Source organism: Tachypleus tridentatus, unplaced genomic scaffold, assembly GCF_004210375.1.
Source record: "Tachypleus tridentatus isolate NWPU-2018 unplaced genomic scaffold, ASM421037v1 Hic_cluster_2, whole genome shotgun sequence".
NCBI classification, from domain to species: Eukaryota; Metazoa; Arthropoda; class Merostomata; order Xiphosura; family Limulidae; genus Tachypleus; species Tachypleus tridentatus.
The window spans coordinates 11,256,527-11,281,123 of record NW_027467782.1 but is presented as its reverse complement, the minus strand read 5'-3'; the positions used below and the strand labels follow the sequence as shown (position 1 = coordinate 11,281,123).

The window sequence follows — 24,597 nt, the reverse complement described above, 5'->3', positions numbered from 1 at the left end:
TAGACGGACCTTACAGGGCCTAGTTGCCTGGGATCTATAGATCCAATGGCAAAAAATTTTGGTGTGGAGGAAACCGAGTACCCGGAGAAACCACTTTCACTGGGTGGGCGCCGAAAATTCTACCCACCCAGTGCCCAACCTGAAATATAAAAGAAGTGTTAATGGCATGTATACACTTGGTTAGTTAGCATTGGTCACTATGGTTAATGGTCCAATTTAAGGGCGAAGTATACTTAGTCCAGGTAAGAGGGGTATCTGCTATTTGAAATAATTGCCGTGTTTGGCGGTTTCCGTTATAAGCCTTGGTATAATAGTTTTTGGAGAGTTTGATAAATCGGTCCTTAATTGGTGATAGTTGGGTTAGGGAGTTGAGGTAGCTTGGGGGAGTGTCTAAACTTGGTCAAACTAAACTAAACTAAACTAACGTGGCAGGGGTTCAGTTTAGAGAGAGAGAAATCAGAAGAGTTCTCTCCCCAACCGGGGTGTTCAGGAACTTTGTAGTTCCTCTTCGTCCCCTTACATGAGAAATGTTTTAAGATATCCGTGGAATTTTTACTTTGTTTTTAACATTTCAAAAAATGGAGTTGTGTATTTGTGAGTGAGAGGAAGGACGGGAGAACTAGACGAAAGCAGCGAAAGTGAAGTGAGCCAGACCTTGGCTCGAGGATGGAGTACACTGGCGGCTGGCGAATTGGTTTTTAAAATTTACTGTAATTGATTAGATACCCTTGACTGGGAAAACGGCCCTTATCAGAATGAGGCTGGGACCTACAGGTCCGATGCCAGAGATTTTGCTGTGGGGAAACGGGAGTGCCCTGAGAAACCCACTTTCAGGGCCTGGGCGCCGAATAATCTACCCAGACCGTGCCCGGAAGTAGTTGGGAAAGAAAAAAAACACAAAATTAAAAAAAAAACAAAAAAACACACACACAAACACAAAACTGATGAACTACGTTGATGGTGTACGTGGAAACTGTTAGCTGCAGTCTTGTAGATCGGGTGGTAACTTCATCATGAACTTGTTTCCACACTTGAAGCCCATTGGTGCAACTGAGAAACGTGGTCTTGGTGGTGGAACTACTGGCTGTTCTTCGGTGAGTTTTTCTTCGCTGGTCTGTGATGCTTTGTTTCTTCTCGAGATTTTGGTTTGAGTTTTCTGCGTGGAGGTAGATTGTTTTTCAGTTGGTGCTGTCGCGTCGATGGGTATCTTCGTAATGGTTTGAGTCTGGCTGGTTGTTGAATTCTGTGGAACTAGGATTGAAGTCTGGCAGGAACTGTCCTTTTTCTTTCTTGAACTACTGGAATTTAGCGTGTTGCTAACAATGGGTGTTGTCTTCTTCTGAGTCGGGTTGTCTGAATCCGTCTTCATGTTTCTTCTAATACGGTCTGGACTCGGCGGTATTTTGGTATTTTCCTGTTGGAAGATTTCCGTTGGTTGTTTGCGATATCTGGGTGCTTGGTTTGAACCATTCTTGAGTGGTCGTCGATGTGGGCGTTCGGCTCTAAAATGAAATATATGATAAGAGCAGCCATCTCGTAAAATACAGTCGGCACTGTACTTCGATGTTGTCACTATCTTCATGAAGTGTGTGGGATGATTACTGTTCTTAGAATAAATTCGATGAACTGCGTATACCTTGGCTTGTATTTGGGGTTCTAATTTCTTCTGGTTGAATTAATGGGTCGACGCCCCTGAGGAATACAGAATAAAGATTGACTGGACTTTTCGTAGGGGAACAACTTACTTTAAATTCAGTGTTCCATGGCTGGCACAGATAGGTTTGGTCTGCAGTAGTAGCTGGTTGGATGAGGATTCCTCCCCGGCGTAAAATACGGGTCCTGGACGGTTCGCTGGTTGCCCCAGGCTTAGCTCGGGCGATCAACGTGGCGACTTGGTACGGCGTGAGGTTCGGCGGTAAGCCATCGACGATTACAGGCGGCACTAACGGCCTGACTGGCGAGGATGAACGTTTCGTTCTGAATACCATATTGGCACGTCTGACTTGCTCGGTGGCTAGCTCAGGTCCCAAAACCAAAATATCAGTCAAACTCACCTCTGGAAATAACCGAAATACTTCACTGCAAGTTTAATTACGAGGTTAATTATCGATACAATAAATTTCATCCAAAGGTATCGGACCAAACTTGGGCACTAAACTAAACTAACGTGGCAGGGGTTCAGTTTAGAGAGAGAGAAATCAGAAGAGTTCTCTCCCCAACTGGGGTGTTCAGGAACTTTGTAGTTCCTCTTCGTCCCCTTTCGTGGATTGTTATTAAGATTAAGTGGTGTTTTTTTATTATTATTTTAATAAATTAATTAATTATCGTTATTAGAATGTCTTGAATTTTTTGGGTGGAGGCAAAGGCAGCAGTGGAAAGAAAGGCCGGGACCTGTCCCGAAAGGAAAAAGTTGGGCAGATGTGAACATGAATGTAATTCATTCAAATTCAGATCAAATCAAACGGCCCGATTCTGGGTCTGGCAAAAAGGTTGCCTAGGCTGGGATCTAGAAATCCAATGCCTGAAGAATTTGATGTGGGGAAACGGGAGTGCCCCGAGAAAACCACTTTCACACGACAGGCGCCGAAAGTTTTGCCTGTCGTGTGCCCTGTACCTGAAAAAAGGAATTCATGTTAATAACATAGATTTTATTTAATTAGATTCTTTGTTGAGTGGATTGTGATTCTTGAATTATGTTGTAAGGTGATATGTATTTCGTTGGTGCACTTGATAATTTGTGTAGTGATGCCGTTAGTTTGTTTCTATTTTCTGCTTTTAGATAATATTTGAGAGAAAGTTCTGTTATTCTGTCTCTTATAGTTGGTAAATTACTAATTTGGTGTAGATAATTTGTTGGCGTAAAAGATGGTAAACTGAATGCGGATTTTAATATTTTGTTTTGTTGCACTTGGATTTTTTGGAGTGTGTTGTTTGACATATTGTATGTTACTTGACATCCGTACTCTATTAGTGGACGGATGTAAGCCTTGTATATTTGTATAATGGTGTTCGGTGCGCATTTCGATTGTTTACCAGTTATAGTCTTTAGATATGAAATCCTTTTCTGATTGATGAGTGTATATTGTTTATGTGTTTTTCCATGTTAGTTTTGTGTCGAAAGTGACGCCAAGGAATGTGATGTTTTTGCTCATGTTAATGGTTGTGTTTCCAAGTGATAGTTTTATTTTTCTAGATTTTTCTTTGCTTCTTTAGTTTTCTATAGAAGGTGATTGCTTGTGTTTTGTCGGATTTAACACAACCCTCACCTTGTTGCTCCATGTTGAGACGTTGTTTAGTGATTCTTGTACGCGAGACATGGCCATTACTGAGTTTCTGGAAGTGCTCCAGATTGCGATGTCGTCTGCGTATTGTGAATTGTGTGTGTATGTTAGATTTGGAAAAGGTATGTCACTGACGAAAATTATGTATAGAAGTGGAGAGAGGACTGATCCTTGCGGCACTCCTGCCGTTATATTAAATAATTTGAGGGTTTCAAGGTCGCCGTCAAGCAGAGCAGACGTGCAAGTCAAGAGCTGCGAGACAAATACATTGAAGACTAAGTATCCGGTGAAGTGCATAAAGTTTTACTCAAAAGGTTAGCCATTAGTCCTTATCAGGACTAGTAAAACAATATGAAGCGAAGGAAGATAGCAACAAGATCCAACGGAAAAGCCCTTTCGAACGAAGAGATTATGGAGATGCTGAACAAAGCAATCGAAGGACCAGCCTCTGAATCACTGAGTAGTTCAACTGAGAGTTCCGAAAGTGAACACTCAGGAGCTGAAGAATCACCAAGACCAGAATTTCAGGAAACAAACGAGACATCAAACAAGAGGAGTCTGAAGAAGAAGAAGAAAAGGACATGGTAAGTATAGTTTCTGACTATTCTATTAACCCCAACCTTAACGACGCTACTAATAGTACTAAAAATCAAAGTATTAGTAACATAACCCATGTTAACGACGACAAAGCCACTTGCTCTAACGAAAATAACTTGAATACTAACAACACCACCATCGCCACTAATTCTAAGAACACCATCACTGTCACACAAATACACAATTCTCCTAACTACAGAATCCCAACTCTGTTCATCGAAGGAGTAAACAACACAACACGCATTCCACAGATTGTCAAACAACTGAGGGCCTATTACCCGGGCATTCAGTTTAAAGACATCAAACGTCTTCCTAACGGAAGAGTCATGCTTAAATGTTCCGAACCGCAAGAGTTTGCGCATATTTTGGCCCACTGGCCCAAGGATGCCTTCGGTGTTCAAGCCACTATCACTACTCCAAAAACCAACACACCAAAACTAACAGTCATAATCAGAGGTGTCGATTTCGACATTGAAGATCATGAAATCACTGACGAATTAACAACTCAAGGCTTTGACATTGCATCATCAAACAGAATTATCTCATTCAGAACGAAACAAAAAACGCCACTGATCAAGGTAACCGTCAACAAAAGACGATCAGGAAAAATTATTAAAAACGGTTGCTTTTATTTTTCAAAAGACACACGACCGAACCGGAAAAACACACCAAAACCAATTATCCAATGTTACAAATGTCAACGGTTCGGACACACAAAAACTAATTGTATGGCTAAGGACAGATGTGTTAGATGTGGCGGATCTCACGAGGTCGCTCAGTGTCCTAACGAGCGTAACCAAGTTAGATGCGCTAACTGTCAGGGCCCTCACGCAGCCAGTTACAAAGGCTGCCCCAAATACCCAAATACGCAACAGATTCCTTTTCAAAACCACGAACAACAATAATCAAACCCCGGCTACCAAAACAACACCAAACAACCTTTACTACCAACTCCAACCGACTCGCAAATTAAACACACACAACCTCAACCAACACGTACTTACGCGGACGTAACACGCCCGAAAACAACACAAGCATTCAACCCCACAGATTTCACCACAAACTTGCTAGCAATGCTGATAGAATTGAGTGATCTCCCCTCATTCGAATCGAGGCACGAGTCACTCAAGGTTGTTTGTAACCTTGCAAGTCATTATTTTAACCTTCCTCACCTCAAACCACACCATCTTTCACTCAAAATTCACGCAAGGGAAATAAAACAACACAATGATACAACACATTAAAATCTTACACATCAACTGCCAAGGAAATCTCAAAGACAAAAGGATAGAAATATACAACATAAACAAACATATAAACGCCAACATAATCATCGTTTCAGAAACACTTTAAATAGAGAAACAAAACACCACAATCCCCGGATTCATCACACACAGCATACCTCACTCAGAAAACAACAGAGGTATAATAGCTTACTTTAGTACGAAAATATCGCATCTAATCTCGATAGAAGATTCATTTAAATCTGACATTAATGAGACCATTTTTGTAATATACACTTTAACAACCGGTTAACTATTCCGATTCTAGCCATATATTGCTCACCAACCAAAGACATCGACATTAATTTCCTTCAAAAATGTGTTAATCGTAAACCTAAACAATTATTATTGGAGATTTTAATTCACCGCACACAGAATTAAGGGGTAACAGAGACACACGCAGAGGATCGTGCATAAAAAATTTTATCTCTAGCAATAAAATGCACTTAATTAATGACAATACACCTACACACTTCTCAGCCGCTAACGGCTCATACGATGTACTCGATTTCATCATCGCACCCAAGGACATGGTTAACAGAATATCTAACTTTAAAGTGCATGATGAAATCACCAGTGACCACTTCCCCATGTCATGTATGATTCACCCGCGCCACCCTGCTGTGGCGTACGTGACTCCTTCCGCATACACCTACACTGAAACAGACTGGCTCACTTTTAATGCCTCTCTGGACTCATACCTACCCCATCCAATCGAACATGTAAATAACAAAACAGAACTAGACAACTATGTTGATCAAATTACAGAAGCCATAAAAAAACACAATTCCTAAATCAAAAGAAAACAATCCTTATTCAATGGACTCTAACACCAGAAATTCACGCACTAATAATCAAACGCAGACAATTAAGACAACACACTACATCACACGTCCACACATTAAAACAGAAATCAATAGAACAAATACAAAAATTAAACAAGAAATTAAAAAGTCAGAGAAAACAATTGGCATAACTTCTGCAAAACTTAGAAAACCAAGAACAATCCAAAAGAATTCTGGAAAAATTCAAGAGTATTGCTTCAGACAAAACACAAATCACATGCACACACAACAATAAAATCGCAAGGACGGACGAAGAGAAAGCTGACTTATTAGCTGACTATTACAAATCCGCTTTTAGCGATTTAAACTCAGTAGATTTCGACACACAACACCAACACCATGTCAACAACTACATAAATACAAACCAAGCTTCATTCTCACCAGGATTTCCCGGAGAGACACTAGAAGCATACTCAAATTCAATCAATAGAAAATAACCATGTCCGAACTAAAGATTAATATCAAAACTTGAAGAACACTTCCCCCGGACATGACCAAATACCAAATATTATTCTGAAAAAAAGCTCCACTCTTCTACTACAACACCTCACAAACATCATGAACATTTCACTAGCGACCGGGTATTACCCTGACACGTGGAAAAAAGCCATCATAACAACGATCCCCAAGAAACAAACTAACAGAACAAATCCAGATAATTTCCGCCCCATCAGTCTGTTAAGCTGCCTTGGCAAACTGATGAAGAGAATTATCTCCAACCGTCTCCTCCATTTTTGCGAATCAAACAACATCCTTCCAGAATCTCAAAATGCCTCCAGAAAAAATAGACAAACAACAGATCACCTCACACGACTCACCGAATCAATCTACAAAGCTTACAACAACAATCAAGTAACCATCGGGGTATTCCTAGATGTCAAAAGCATTCGACAGCGTTTGGCACAACGCCATCATATACAAACTAAATCACCTACAAATAAATCCTACGATAGTCAAATGGATTTCAAATTTTTAACCAATAGAACAGCACAAGTAAAAGTCAATAAAACCATATCCAAATTATTTAATATAACGGCAGGAGTGCCCCAAGGATCAGTCCTCTCTCCACTTCTATACATAATTTTCGTCAGTGACATACCTTTTCCAAATCTAACATACACACACAATTCACAATACGCAGACGACATCGCAATCTGGAGCACATCCAGAAACCCAGTAATGGCCATGTCTCGCGTACAAGAATCACTAAACAACGTCTCAACATGGAGCAACAAGTGGAGGGTCGTGTTAAATCCGACAAAAACACAAGCAATCACCTTCTATAGAAAACTAAAGAAGCAAAGAAAAATCTAGAAAAATAAAACTATCACTTGAAAACACAACCATTAACATGAGCAAAACATCACATTCCTTGGCGTCACTTTCGACACAAAACTAACATGGAAAAACACATAAACAATATACACTCATCAATCAGAAAAGGATTTCATATCTAAAGACTATAACTGGTAAACAATCGAAATGCGCACCGAACACCATTATACAAATATATAAGGCTTACATCCGTCCACTAATAGAGTACGGATGTCAAGTAACATACAATATGTCAAACAACACACTCCAAAAAAATCCAAGTACAACAAAACAAAATATTAAAATCCGCATTCAGTTTACCATCTTTACGCCAACAAATTATCTACACCAAATTAGTAATTTACCAACTATAAGAGATAGAATAACAGAACTTTCTCTCAAATATTATCTAAAAGCAGAAAATAGAAACAAACTAACGGCATCACTACACAAATTATCAAGTGCACCAACAAAATACATATCACCTTACAACATATTTCAAGAATCACAATCCACTCAACAAAGAATCTAATCTAAATAAATAAAATCTATGTTATTAACATGAATTCCTTTTTTCAGGTACAGGGCACACGACAGGCAAAACTTTCGGCGCCTGTCGTGTGAAAGTGGGTTTTCTCGGGCACTCCCGTTTCCCCACATCAAATTCTTCAGGCATTGATTTCTAGATCCCAGCCTAGGCAACCTTTTGCCAGACCCAGAATCGGGCCGTTTGATTTGATCTGAATTTGAATGAATTACATTCATGTTCACATCTGCCCAACTTTTTCCTTTCGGGACAGGTCCCGGCCTTTCTTTCCACTGCTGCCTTTGCCTCCACCCAAAAGAACATTTAGTGAGACATTCTCCACCCAAAAGTCAAGAATAATAACGATAATTAATTTATTAAAATAATAATAAAAAAAAACACCACTTAATCTTAATAACAATCCACGAAAGGGGACGAAGAGGAACTACAAAGTTCCTGAACACCCCAGTTGGGGAGAGAACTCTTCTGATTTCTCTCTCTAAACTGAACCCCTGCCACGGTAGTTTAGTTTAGTAACGATATGTAATTTTTCTACTTAAATAGTAAATATTAAGGTTTCAAAACAAAATGTCGCCGCATTTTTTACATTAACAAATCATGAAATAAAAAATAACGATGGATCAAAAGGAAATGACGCAATTCTCTGGCGGAAATGTTCTACGCATTTGTTGAGATTGAACTGATAATGGGTTTAATACTTTTTTTTCTCTCTCTCTCTCTTCTCTCGTATATTCATAACTGTGCTCGATAACTTAGCTACCACGTTATTACGTTTCTTTACGGTGTACCTACAGCTATGTGAGCGTTATAGGGCCTGAAGTATCTTCAAGAAAGTTTACTTTCCGCCTCGGTGCTTGGTGACACACTTCAGTTTTATAATAGTTATAATATATGTATAGTTATTTTTTTTCACGCGTCAGGCTTACGAACAGAGATTAAGTCTTGTTTTTGTGTGTATACCTACAACTATTTGGACTATATTCTGTAGCTATCTCATACCCAAGTTTGTTCCCTAATTTATGTATCTTTTATATTTGTTTTGTTAATGTGAACAAAGAGCTATCTATGCTCTTCCCTCCACGAGAATCGAAACCCAGTTTCTAGCAGTATAGGTCCGCAGACATAGCACTGTGACACTGGAAGGAACCTTTTACGTCCGACGCTGTTAAAATGTCTTTGTTGTGTAAAAGTCAACACATAACACATTCGCGTTACACATTTATATATGTCATTCAAGCAAAATGCTTCATCACGGCTAAAATAAAGTATAATAGAAAACGTCTGTGTTTGGGTGTAATTAATTTATGATTTGTGTATTTTTGTTTTGCAAGAGAATGATCTTTATAGTATCTAACACTCCATCTGGAAACCCTCAAGCTTATTGCAGAGTCACTAGAGGGCTTAATACATTGTTTGTTTGTTTTGTGTTTTGAATTTCGCACAAAGCTACTCGAGAGCTATCTGTGCTAGCCGCCCCTCATTTAGCAGTGTAACACTAGAGGGAAGGCAGCTAGTCATCATCACCACCCACCGCCAACTCTTGGGCTACTCGTTTACCAACGAACAGTGGGATTGACCGTCACATTATAACGCCCCCACGGCTAAAAGGGCGAACATGTTTGACGCGACGGGGATGCGAACCCGCGACCTTCAGATTACGAGTCGCACGTCTTAACACGCTTGGCCATGCCGGGCCCAGCTTAATACATAACGCAGAATCTTGTAAAATTATAAAGAGTGGATCTCGCAGAATAATTAAGTTTCAATTGCATAACTAACCACCATTCACTACATATTTTCTCTTTCGTTATAAACACCGATGATAAGGTGGTTTGTTTATTTTAGAATTTCGCGCAAAGCTACATGAGGACAACCTGCTCTAGCCGTTCCTGACTCAGCAATGTAAGACCAGAGGGAAGGCAACTAGTTATCACCACCTGCCGCCAACTCCTGAGCTATTCTTAACAATGAATAGTGGGATCGGTCGTAATATATTATACCGTGCCCACGGCTGAAAGGGCGAGCATGTTTGACCTGGCGGGATTTGAACACGCGACCCTAAGACTACGAGTCAAGGGCCTTAACCACATGGCCATGCCGGGCAAGATGCGAGTTAATAGATTATTGTTGATAGTTAGTTGTGTGTCCAAACACACAAATATTATCCACCTACTACAGGATTTAAAAGTACAAAATATATTATGAAAGTGAAACTACTTGTTCATTAATACAGAGGTGAATATGGGAAATATCCCAAGTGAGATTACAGACCAGAAAGAGAAGAAATAAATTTGCTGCACAAGATACATGTATCGTTAAGATGTTTACTTTATTCTCACGTGACGACACAACTGGTTTACTGCTCAAACATGGCACGCGACTTGTCATATTCCTTTGTTGCATACAACCAGCCACTTACTACACTCACACACGTGTACGTGCGTTTACACACGTATATAAAATACCTAAAAGTATTACCGAAGAACATCACGTAGTAAATCTTTTACACCTGAACGGAGTTCAGAATGTAACTCACGTGTAACCCTACACGTGCATCATATATGGATCAAGTAATATTTTTCATTCATTGTAAGAGAAACGCTCATCTTGTTTCAACATACTCTAAGCGACGCCTTTACAACGGTTAATTCAATATTGATGTTAACACTGAGAATACGTATGAGAAGGAGAGTCAGAATGGATCGACATATCTTTTAACATCGTATAACACTGTTCAAAGGTTTAATAGTGTTGTCTAAATGTCCTGAACCTTTGAATACTTTGTTAGCGTTGTCCAAATGTTTCAACTTCGAATTCTGTATTAGCCTTGTTCAATTCTGAGTTGGCTTCTCCAAATATTAACTTTGTTCAAATCTGTGTTAAAAATGGGTAACAAACATTTGCTAAGGTTGACCAACTTGTTCCACGAGTATTAACTTAGATCGTGTGTTTGTTAACTGATTTAATATACACAATACCGTTACACAGCCGACATTACTTTTAAGGTTTTATCTCTTTTGGCTAACCACCACTTAACACTTCATACTTGATGTATCACAAACAAACAGCACCAACACACAAATGATCCTTTCAAAAGTTACAAAGACTAAGCTAGCTGTAGCGCAGGCATTAACGAATACATACGCGCTCTTTGCGTTTTTCGCACACGGAAACATAATGGTTGAATATACAAATCAATATTTACAGTCACTTTGCCTTTGAAACCAGTAAATCTGTCGGCAATGTGTAATGAATGTGACACTTAACCACAAGACTCGCATAAAGTTAATACAATCTGCACCAGACAATCTAGTAGTGTGCATTTTAAATTAAAGTACTGCTATTCTCATATATGTTGGAAAATTGAGAAAGTAAAAGGGCGAACAGACCAGAGTATGTTGAAGTTAAAGTAGCTGGTTTTATTGTGTGTGTGAACCACAAGCAGACTAAACAATGAAACCGCCTTTAATGGATGTTTACCAATAGTTGAAATGTTACCGAGTTTCTATCAGGGCTAACAGCACACAGCCATCAAACAACTTTACCCACACCCAACATTTGGGCTACTCCTGTCTGATCGAATAGAGGAATTTTACTGTTAATCATGGAATCTTGGAGAAAAACAATGGCTTCAAAGAGCGGAGCACTTTTATGGGCGACAGTTCGCGAACCATATGTACATGGATTCATAGTGCGGTTACTCTAATCACTAGATCGTAAATGAAATTGTTTGACTTTGTGTAGCAAAACCTATTGATGAGAACGTCTACACTGTTTTACGAAACACCACAGCAATACCGGGAAATATATCTTAGTTTGGTGTATTAAAATCTGTTCTCGTTCACAGTGTATTACCCAACATCATAAGAATACTCAAACTAGTGTATTTCAAGTGACTATCAAAATTTATTCATGAAAGCGTCCATGGTGCATCTACTAGTACAGCACGCATATAACAAAACCTTAAAGTCTAGAACACCCCTCGTGCGGAGTGTTTCTTTTCTAAACGCTCTCTCGTAAAAAAATTAAACATGATACTTCATGTATTGATTGTCTTGCTCTATAATCTATTGTAAGGTAATCAAGCACCTCAATAACATCAAGAAATGCAAAAAATAAAATAAAGATTTTAAGAAGTTATTTGCCATGGATGTGATGTTCTGAGAAACGATGATGCTACAGCCAGAAATAGAATCAGTTGAGCATAATAAACACAGGAACATAATGAGCACAGAAAGAAAAATCAATGGTCCCCGTTTTGATCTACAAGCTATAATAAAACCCCAACATACCTACCTATATTTTGTGAATCACAGTATCAGAAGTATCAAGGCTGATAAATATTTCAGTCAGTATTTGCTGTCCGCCAAGAAAAGGAATTTGAACATTGTTACATAGAAATAACCACTTTTATAACTTATCTTACATAAGCTTATCCTTGTTCAAAATTCATGATAAAGCATAAACCAGCTTCAGATTTTGTATTCCTTGTTTATAGTAAATAATAATAATGATAATGAAACTTTATGGACAGGAATGTTGCGAGGGGATGTTGTTTGTATACCTTCTAAAGTTTTGATGTAAAAAAGAACAGACACACGAAACTACCTCGTTACTAACCACAGACGGTTACACCACCTACATATCTATGCTGATATACTAAAATTTCTTGAAAAATAAAACAATAAAAATACTGAATTTTTATACGACCATTCCTTCTGTTGCTTGTATATTATAACTATCAACAAATGTACAGAAACCCGGTTACTACAAAAGGATGTTTTGATTACAACACCTATCTATTTTACTGAAGAGTTATGTTTTACAATAAAAACACACACACGTGAGCTCATTAAAACATACCGACTCAAAAGTTAAGAATTAAAAGCTAGATAAGTGACGGATGTTAAACGGTAAACATATATGCACTAAACCACATCTCATTAAACAAAGGTTAATATCTTCTGTTACTTACAATATTCAGTGTGATTAGATAGTGCAGATAGAAAAACGATATGAACAAAAACTGACACAATAATCGACTAATTATCGTAAGCTAATTTACATATAATTCACAAGGCAGTATATAAAAACTTACAGTAGTGTACACACATATACGGGACTTGAGAGAAACTTACCACATAAACAGGCACATACGTATGCGAACAACAGAGGCGTTGGTATCCAAGATGAAGTGAGTATGGAGTTTTAAAAAACTACTTTCCACATGTGCCGATCAAGGGGTGAAAGGTTATTTACTTGCTCTTGTAGAAAATAATAAAATATTTGTGACTCTTACAACTTATGAAATCAGTATTCATATAATTGGTTTACTGAATTTTACCCAAAGCTAAATACTAGAGGGCTATCTGCGCTAACCGTCCTTAACTTTGAAATAACAGACCAGAAAGAAGGCAGTGGTTCAATACTGCTCACTGCAGCTCTTGAGCTACTCTTTCATGAACGAATAATGGGACTGACTGTCACGTTACAACGGTAGACGGCTGAAAGGATGAACATGTTTGGTGACGGAATGTTCAAAGAGTAACCCAAATGTGATTTAACAAAACTACAGGAACGATAGCAAATCAAAAGCCAAATCCGAGTTATTTTATACAAGTTTATACGAAATTAATCAATACAACCAATAACCTTTTCAGATCGACGTTCATTATTGCCTCATATACACTGAAGACCATAAAATTCGTTTCAAAACTTATATAAAATGTTGCGTACGTTCACTAGTACTGACGTCACATATCAGATGAGAAGCTTGCTTTCAGCACTGATTCAGACACACGTTGTTTACATGACATTAGCAAAGGTTAAGTACTTCCAGTGACGTTCATGTCCAATGATAACAGGTTCGTAATGAATTACTAACTCACCACATTTGATGATGTACAACAATACGTAACGTTTTAGCGTTTCGTTGTAAAAAAAATAAAGTTTACGCACAATGAACCACACGTATGTATTTTCTATTTTCAGAATAAACACAATGCTGTCATCAATCGAACAGTTAGAAATAGCAGAAGAAAAAAAGTCCTACGATAAATGATTAAACAATATTATTTGACTAACTGTAGACTAATATTTTCTGATGATGTTTTCATACAACTTTCTTTAGAGTGAATAAACTTTACTGCTAAAAGAACCTCGCAAATTAAAATTTTTAACAATCACTAGTTTAGTTCAATTAACTGATACCTGATGTAGGCCTATGACTGAAACTAAAACCCAAACAAATCAGAATTTCTAGAATAACAAAACTTATTAACTTTGAACAAAAATTGTTTGAAAATGTCTTTAAATGATGTTCCAATAATATATGTTAACTGGTATGGAATTAATTCAGTGAAGACGATAGAGAAAAAAAACAAACATCGTCTTGTAAAAACATTCGGATAATACGACGTAACTTATTTGTTCAAAAATATTTAAATGAAATGTATTCATGTGATGCGAATTAACCAAAAAATTAATTAACAGCCTTCAATCATGTATTCACAGCCTGATGTAGATGTTGTTAATATATTTTAAAAAAAGTTTGTGGTTTACAGATTAACAACTATTGGCCGTTGATTGTTTTCCAATAGTATTATGAAACCTCTACAAACATTATGTAACATATGGCTGAACATGCTATGTACAGTAGTACAAGGTCCACACGAGTACTTGATTATAAGAAACACCAAATTACAACTCTGACAGCACTGGTTATCAGATAATATACTGTACACTGCAAGTACTGTCTATTAGAAGAGCCGTCCTGTAATTTCAACCACATTAATTCGAAGATTAGGTTTACTTGTAGCTCTATTTACCAAGAGATTAGTCTTAAATCTGGCTCATCAGTTTCTATTATATGTAACAACCAATTTCTTATCGAAGGCTTTCATATTGACATGTGTATATATATATAGATATATATATGCTACAAAAAACATTCCATGAACAGATTTAAGTATTCCAGCCAAACGAACTTTGAGATTCTCTGTCAGAAGACCCAACTTGTAAGATAAAACATGCAATTTTCGGTTATTTCTACACATAAGCTATTCAACATACTGGGAAAGCAACGAATAACCAATAAACACTCAAGATCTGCATACATCAATTTCATGGTAACTGGTGTTTTAGACTTAAGGTTCGCAGCTAAAGCTTCAAAGAGCTTCCTTCACTACGCAATATTCAGAGTTGCGTTGTGAAGCAAACCAAAATGTTTATACACTAGAAACTTTGGCTACAGTTAGTGTGTTATGGCTAAAGTTCCTGTAAGTATCACCACAATCAGATAGAACTACGAAGTCCTCATTCCTGTATCACCACAATCACATAGAACTACGAAGCCCTCATCCCTGTATCACCACAATCAGATAGAACTGCGAAGCCCTCAATGACGAATATGTTCGATTAGACTTTTCAAAACAAGCTCAAACAATTGTACAATTTAAATTGAAAGTTTAAACGTGCTCAGTGATGAAACTAACATGTGGAAAGAGGAAAGCTCCATTTTTACACGTTTTATTTATTTCTCTCAATTTTTAATTTGTATAAATACTGAGAAACACATGTCTCTTTCTTTGTAAAACAACAAGTGATCTATAAGCCAAGACAGAAAAGTACGGGACGCACTTTTCGTGTCAATTTATACCCCGAATACGTGTTAATTTAAAACCAAACTCACGATCTACAAATACTATAGTTACTGCGTGTTTTACGCCTAAATTAAATTGTAAGGGAAACAATGATGACAAATTACAATAATTCGACACATGAAACTCACAATTAACTTTCTTTAGGTACACGTTTCACAGCTGTGAACCAAGCTGTTCCTTCACCCAGTCGAATCTTTCACCACGTGGCTTTCCATATCTTATATCTAACACAAGACCACATCAATTATTATCTGTAAAACTAGCGTAGTCGGAGAACACGAGAGGATGAAAAGAACCATTCGACTAAAGAAGCTAGAGTTCAAATTGAGGGACATCATGTGGACACACGTTTTATCACAAAACTCTTTTTATAAATCTCTCAGGTACAAATATTTAAGTCGTTCTAATTGTGGACAACCCACATTCCAACAGTAGCAAAAAGAAAATAAAGTTTTCTTGTACAATGAAACTGATTCGAAACTCAAGGTAACGGAAATATTTCTAAGTAGAAAATAGTAATGTATTTATGGCTGATATACACCACACAAACCCTTTCCAGCTCAACGTGAGTGTTATTTACATATCACAGTGGTAAACTTTACCAAAGTCAATCACAGAACGCTAGATGTTATTCGTCATCCATTGGTAACACTAGCCCCAGCTGGGCCATTTACCTGCGGTGCTCTTAACATTCACCAAACAAACCCTCGCTCAACAAGAAAGCCACACCCGAGTTAAGAACTGGAAGGTCGCTATTAGTACTAGCTTTGCGTGTAGAATTAAAAGCAACACGCCCGTGAATGCTAGCAGACTGTAGCAATGGTTTGTCTTATACTAGCGTGATGATAAATGCCGTCGAGCCACAATCAATGAGGCAGGCGAGTTGATGAAAGAATGTGGGGGTGAGGATCTGACACTCGAAGGCAGAACAACCCGAACCCTCGAATCCACCGACAACTCAGTGCATGTCAGTACACTCGCTGATTTTTATCATTAATTCTCTGCCACAAGCAATATTGCTGGCGTCCTCGCACGCGAACTGACAAGAGTCAGGGACTGGACAATAGTTTCAGCTTGCCCACTGCAAACAGCCACATGTCGGTTTTCCCAGCCATGCTGTGTAATTAACTCGCGCACGTCAAAAACACTTCAGATGTTCTGTGTGTTTGTCCTGGATCGGGAGATGCACACGTGACCCATTTTATTCAGTTCGTTCTCCCATAACAGATGAGATGAGGTTTCCTCCGAGCCATTATTGCTATCTTGGTTACTGTCACGTTAACAATGTGTACCAAAACGTTTTGACGTGAACCGACCAAATCCACAACCAGATAGTACTGCTAATATTTGAAGCGCTAGTAATCACTCACTATAGCAATAAGGAAAAACTTCCGCTATTGAAGGAATGACAAGTATACATCCACTGTTAAAGAAATTACAGCGTATAATTCATTTTACGAAATGTTCACAATACCTTTAGCAGTACTGAGTGGCCTCTAAGCTTTAAAACAGGCAACATTAAGCACTGCTGTCACTGACTAAACGAATACAGTACCCATACTTACTACATAATTTACATTAAAATAACAGTAAACATCTGCAGATGTGTTGCCTGCAGAAAACAGCGTTATGTACATAACTTCACGCTCATATTTTTCCAACTATAAACATTAAATATTTGTGCACGTACAAGATACGTCATGATTTTATCAGAAGTTACAACTTTTACACTTAGGAAGAATATTGTGTTTTAAAACAGTCACGACGTTCCGATCACCTGTGTGCTTGAGGATGATTTTTTTATTTACTCTTCTTTACTGTAAAAGCTCTAACTTACAATAAGTCATAACTGTGTTCAGGAGTCTATCTCATGCGATAGGTTTTTGTAACAACACAAGAAAACAGGACTATTGTAGGAGCTGCCGCCATACGAGATTTCTTTTAACAATGTAAACGCAGGATTATTATACAAACTCCTGATGTTTGTTTTTGTTGTTGTTTTTTTACTTTCGCGCAAAGCTACAAAAGACTATCTGCGCTTGCTGTCCCTAATTTAGCAGTGTAAGATTACAGGGAAGGCAGTTAGTCATCACCACCCACCGCCAACACTTGGGCTACTCTTTACCAACGAATAGTGGGATTGACCGTCACATTATAACGCCCCAAAGGCTGAAAGGGCGAGCATATTTGGTGCGACGGGGATTCGAACCTGCGACCCTAGCATTACGAGTCGAATGCCTTAACCCTCATGGCCATGCTGGGACACAAACTGCTGATGTACGAGTTGTTTTTTTATTTTTTGTGATAATATAAGAGAATAGGACTACTGTATGAATTAATAATACTCATATTTTGGAAAACAGAAGATATTTTGTTATAAGATACGTCGAATAACGAAAACCTTACAAGGTTAAGAGTAACAAAACAGAACAGTGTTGTGATAAAGTTCTTTAAGAATGGGTTGTGTGTTTATTGTTTGCATCCGCTTTATTTACATAGAAATGCAAGAAAATACGACTAAAAACGTATATGCTGATTCCCAGAAATCTTGAAAGTGTGTACAAAATAATGCAGCTTTAAACGCCACGTTTATTTTCAGTAGCGCTTTCGTGTGATACAAGTAAGTCATACAAGAAAAGTCGATGTACAAGCGTCAAACTAAACAGATTTAAAAGTAAGAAACATTATACGGAATTAAAATCCACCAATGTTCGTGTTACCAAAAGTAGCGCTTGAAACACCGGTTTCTAATGTAACAGCAGGTGTATAATATACGTAAGTTTGAATACAGCCATAAATGAGAATGAAATTATTTAATAAAGTTATTCGCTAATTTTGTTACTCATAATTTAGATTTCATCCTGAAAAGTTATTATACCTCACAGTATTCTCAAGGAGAGGGTTTTATAATACATACATTACGCTATAATGAAAACATTCAGCAAGAAAAACAAGAAAAAACCAAAAAAAAATGAGCTCAATATACAGAATATACTGTTTGGAAGACTTATAGCAGAAGAGCTCACTTGTCATAAATGATTGTGAACCATTTTCACATATAAACAGCATACCACTTCAAAGTGATTCCTGAACTTGGTTTTTACATTGATGATACTGGTTCACATTACTACAGAATGATAAAATAGAAGGCAAAATATCATCTTGATCTGTATTGTAACTGTCATCATTTGGATGGATATACAACTTTAGAACACAGATGCTAAGTATCAAGAAGACACACAATGACTGTACAAGAGAAACAGCTTTGTTCTGGAAAACATTTGTGTGGTACACAAAAAGCGAGTAGATTAGTAATGAATACACATAAGACTGTGTGTGAATAATTAATATAACCACAAATACAGCATGACAATTACTAATGCATTTCTTATCACATCATATATTTGCATCACCTACTAAGCAGCACACACTTCTCAAATGCATAGAAAATATTTGCTTAGTAAAAACATACCCAGAGAGAATTTGTTTTTAACAACTGGTGTTCTAAAGAATATACCAATACAGAATTCACACGTTATAAAAGAAAACACAGTACACAATTCATACATGTTCTAAAGCAGAACCCAACACAAGGCTGAAGAAATAATGTCAACAAAGACAGGAAAGTATATGTAATGAAGAGTCCTCTAAGTGACGATCACAAAACATCCTCAAAAACAGTTGGTTTTACTTGGTTTTCTTAACACATGAATGGATGTTTTAAAATATAGAACTCAGAGAAACCTTGTAGGCATTCCTCACAGCTACATTTCAATATTTCTCAAAACAGAAAACAAACTAAGAATTTGTGCTTTTTGTTAAGAGTTTTACATTCAATTCTAAAGGCTATTAACATATAGTGGTTAAATTACCTTAAACATTTTCTACTTGAAGTAAAAAAAACCTTTTTCACAATCATAATTATCCTAATAAAACAGTTGAAATACTTCAAAACATTACAAGTCATAGCATAAAATATCTTTTAAAAGTTTTGCACAGAACTTTTAAAGAAACTAATAAAGATCTTTATGTTTTGCATAAGAAACTCTTTATTTAGCAAAAATTTATTCTGAGTAAACAAGTAACTTACAACCTATGAACTAAATGTTCATATATAATCAGTCAAATTATTCACAAGATGGGTGGTTTTAATATCATTTGAATGTTGAAAAGAGGTGAAAATTCTTGTCAAAACTTTGTTCATATTTCTTTTACTTCATTTTACATGGATAAAACACTATCAAATAATCATAATTGTTCATTATGAAATTAAATAAACCATCAGGAGTAATATAATACCAGGATTTTATTTCTTCCTGAAGTGTTGGGGGAATACTTTCCCCTAAACTCAACTTTCCACCTACATTTTATATATATATATATATATTTTTTGGCAAATATATGTTGCTTTTTATTTCTAAACAATAATATTTGGTTTGAGAAAGGTATATACCTTTAAAACTGTACTACTTAACTTAGGGGTTTACAAGACAATATTTAAACATATACTTCACCTTTAGCCCTCAAATTACCCACAATGCATTAGTCAACCCCATCTCAAGGAAATATTCTGAAAGAAAACTCCTGCAGTAGAGTTCTTTCACAGAGGTTTATTATCTAGTCTTACTCCTTTGATGTTTAATTAAGTAAGTAATAAAATAAATCACGACTTTTAATTCAACAGATAACCTACAAGAACTTTCATTTCAATGCAATTTGAACAAAGTTAATTTCCATGTAGTTACAGCGCTATGTCAGGTTTATTGATCTATATGAGGTGCACTTTATTATTTAACAAATATAATATCACACATGGAATGCCTAAGAATTACTTTGTTATTTATATCATAAGATTAAAGGTGCAGAAGTATTGTTAATCTTTAAACATTCTAAAAATGTAGATGAACAATTGAAATTTGAGAAAAGGCACATGAAAATTCAGGTTTTATTGTTTGATTAATTGAATGTGTTTAGAAAGACAGGTTATGCTATATTTTTTGTACAGATTAATTTTAAAATATCAACTTCATCTTAATAAATTTTACAGAGTCAGTTCTGAAGATAAAATTAAAAAGATGCATGTTATTTCAAAAGGTCTTAAAAACATTTTCTCCATTAAAGCAAATACAAATAAAATAACAACACTATATACAAACAGATGTTTGTTTAAAGTTACAAGAACAATATTATTAAAAGTATTTAAAATATTGAATTATTTCACTTCTTATAAACTTCTTTAAATTTTAAAATAGCTGATCAGTCTTGGAAATAGCTTACTTTTATTCAAAACTAGGGAAGCTTCAATTAAGTGTCTAAACTGAAACAACCCCTTTCCTAATAATACATCAGCAAACGTCTAAATTGAAACCCCTTACCTAACATGTTATATATACATCAGCCATTATTTGTTGATTTTATTTCTTGATTATTGTACATACAGATCCCATAAAATGTTAATTCAACTAGTAAAAAATAAGGTAGTTTAAAATCTAATCATAAACCATTATATAATAATATATAATCAAATAATAATTGAGCGTTCTAAGGAACGAGTTTTGAGGTATTTATAAATATGATTATAAATCAAATATATTAATTACGTGGTATGCTTCATTTCTTTTTTCCTCAGTCTGCATTGCAGTGAAAGAACACATGAAACTATTTTATTTAAAAATGCTCAGAATACAAACGAAAACAAATTAAGATGCACACTTACTTCAGATTAAAATGCTGACAATAGTACAAAGAAAACACACGCTTAATACTCTATGGCGCCATCTTTTATCAATTAGTAGAAAAGCTATATTATGATTACTATAAATTAAAATATCGATTTTTAAATAAAACAGTATAGAAACTATATGTTTTTAATACTTTATTCTCTTTAACTAAAGGCTTCAAGTCTTCACACGGTATAAGTAACTAACATATAAAGCAAAAGTTCAAACAGTTGAATTAAAGCATTAGAGTAAATACTCAATTATAGAACTTGCTATTTAAATTATATTATAAAACTTAGCCACAGCGTTATTTTGGTATTTTATTCATAACTTTAAAATACGTACGTGAAAAAACAAAACTAACCTTCAGTGGCCGAGGTATCTTCGACGTTGTCAATAATTTTAGTATCTTCCTCGCTAGATGACGCCACACTACGTAAACTGGCCTTAAAAAATACAAAAAGGAGAAGTTTGCAAAACGAATTCCACAAGTTCGAAAAAAACATATTATAATCTCTATTTTAACTTTCAAAACATGTATAACGAAGATGGGATTTAATATCTCAATTATTTTTCAAAGAACTGAAGTTACAACCGAAATTCCCAAACTGTTTGAAAAGGGTAACAGTAAATTCAACCCTCTGTTCAAATAAAAATCAAATTTGAAACTAATCTGTGGAAACCAGCATAACAGACAAACCATATTAAACAAATTTATATTCACTACGTCTAGTGGAAGTTGATAAAGGATTTACAAACAATAAACAAGAAGTTTTATATAAGTTATTACCCACTGACAAGAGGAACTCGTCATATAACTAAGATGGACTTCGAGAGAGTTTCATTGACCAGTTTAAAAACTCCTGATCTGTACTACAGGCCAAGTGTTATTTGCTCCTACCCTAAAAACGGGCTCAAATATAATTAAGTGCAGCAACCATTATTCATAGAAAATACGAGATAATTCAACAGAAAACTCTGTATTCCTTCCTTGGCACTATCAGTTACAGTACACTCAATCTGCAAGCAAATACATGCAGTACAACCAGAGATCCCTCTATACAAACCCAACGAAAACCTAAACGCAGATAATTTGTTTGTTTGTCTCAAAAAAAAGCACAAAGCTTCACAATTGACTATCTCTACTTTGCCCACCACGGGTACCGAAACCCGGTTTGAAGCGATATGGGTCTGCAGACACACCTCTGTCACTGGGGAGGGGGACTCAATTTGCGCAGTCCCTTAAGCGTCTAAGTGTACTAACACTATGTAGAAATGGAGATAAAGCCCGTATTAAAGCAATACAAGAAATCTAGATTATTTCTCTATAGGTCATCAGAAGTTAAGCACGAAGAGCCACATGGTATAGTGCAGTGGTTCCCAACCAGGGGTGTGAGATAGCGTTCCAGGGGTGAGAGATAACATTTGTTTTGGCCATCTTCACCTTCATTCTTAAATAAATAATTACTGTGAGAGGTGCGACAACATATTAAAATTTTTTAGGGTGTGGGGTATAAAAAGGTTGGAAATCACTGATACAGTGGCTCTATCTTCGGTGTACATGCCGCTTTTCAGCTATCCAGATCATCCCAGAGTTGGAAACCAACGAACAGCCATAAATGAGATTTCTTGTTTTCGTAGCATTATCATCTTTCTTTATAAGGCCTAGCGCTTAACTACTTCTAAAAGAAACTATAATTTAATCATCATCCGATAGAGAAAAATAGTTTTCACGATCTTTAACTGGCTGTTTTAGTATTATTCTATGCAAAATTTATAAAGCTTAAGAATGCAAGTAACCAATGTATACCATCTTATAAAAAGTAAACACGTGTTAGGAAAAACATTTACAGTATTCCCTCGCTATTCGTGGGGGTTACGTTCTTTACCCCCCCGCGAATAGCGAAAAACCGCGAATATTGGATGCAGTTTTAAAACTTCTATGTATGAGATTATATACGGTACTAAATGCTTCCCAGACACTTTCTAAAGACACTCTTACTCATTAATACAGTAATAATGTAGTAATACTGCATGCAGTCATGTATTTCACTAATGTAGTAATGATAATGTAAACACATTTTAATTTTGTACTGCAACAATATTTTAATCAAAAAGAAACGTAAGTACAGGAGGACAGTAACACCGCATAGTATAGTTACCCATACTGTATTACTGTACCGTAAAGTCATTTTCTATGCGTACAACACATGTATTAGAATTGACAGAAAGTGGAACAAATTTAAAGGCAAACTTAGACAGATAAATACAGTACGCACAGTTCAGGTAATAATAATACAGTACAGTTCAGTAATAATTGTTCGATAAAGACGTCAATCGATAAAACTGCTTGAGAGAGTAAATACAGACATACCCTCGAAAAGCGCTTTTAGTCTCTATGACCTACAAAAACCCGGTTTACCGAGCATTCGTTTTTATGACGTTACGACGCTAGCCCGGTATAACGGCATACGATGCGATAGGGTTAAGAGCCTAACCCGCGAATATGCGGGGCCGCGAACAGGTGAGGGTATACTGTATTGCTAAATAATAAGGCTGTCTCTACTTAGCATGGAGGATAAAATTCCTATATTACTGACGACCTCACTATAAAAGAAACAGAATCAAGACTTGGAAATTGGAAATGTTACTGTATTAAAAAATAGAAATAGTGTTCTTAAATTAACTATAGGGAAAGTATAATGATGACAAAAATTAAAACACTAAGCTTTCGATAGGTGAAACGGAGAAGCCAGTAATATAAGGATTTTATTTTCCATGTAAAGCCAAGACTGCCGAGTCTGCAATATAAATACTAAGCGGATCAAGTGATGAGTCCATTCTCACCCTATCTTCTTTGATCACATTTTTCAAGTTCACCAGGCAGCCCTACATAGCTCTTACATTTAGTAATAGTTTTTTCCTCCCTAATACTTGTGCTAATTATCATGTAAATCCTTGGATCCAGTACCGAAAACGCCAAACCCCTTTTGACTCCACATATAAAGAATTAAATTTGTAACTTTTTAAGAGCTGAATTAAAATCGTTTCAAATAAGTTTCCTTCGCTTCTGCGGGTGTCGAAAAGGCGTCTACATATGAAATTCAACGTTATTTTGTGATAAGCCTACTATTTATTATAGAAGTTAAACTGTGGTGATTTGGTGGTAGTCTTTTCCTTTGTCACTAAGTAAATACAATATTGAAATATCTCTCTGAGCATTCAGAAAATTAAAACTAAACCACTCCTTATACACAAAGCTCGAGTTATATAAAACTTGAGGTCTGTATAATTCATTATATAGTAGTCCAAAATGGTTTAGGTGTGTGACCAATATTATGACATTGTG

At 36.3% G+C, this 24,597-nt stretch overlaps 1 protein-coding gene and 1 long non-coding RNA gene across 2 annotated transcripts in view; both read right to left on the bottom strand.

Annotated features, from left to right (window-relative positions):
* LOC143243413 (uncharacterized) overlaps positions 1–24,597 on the bottom strand; it is a 140,576-nt gene that overhangs the window by 102,258 nt on the left and 13,721 nt on the right. Inside the window, exon 2 of the long non-coding RNA XR_013024487.1 lies at positions 21,613–21,694. This is a non-coding gene — a long non-coding RNA (uncharacterized LOC143243413). The remainder of the gene's footprint in view (positions 1–21,612; positions 21,695–24,597) is intronic.
* The window catches only part of LOC143243412 (uncharacterized), a 53,153-nt gene continuing 29,957 nt past the window's right edge, over positions 1,402–24,597 (bottom strand). Inside the window, exon 2 of the mRNA XM_076487271.1 lies at positions 1,402–2,056. Within this exon, the coding sequence (XP_076343386.1) occupies positions 1,608–1,988 (381 nt within the window). The 5' untranslated portion in view covers positions 1,989–2,056 and the 3' untranslated portion in view covers positions 1,402–1,607. The remainder of the gene's footprint in view (positions 2,057–24,597) is intronic.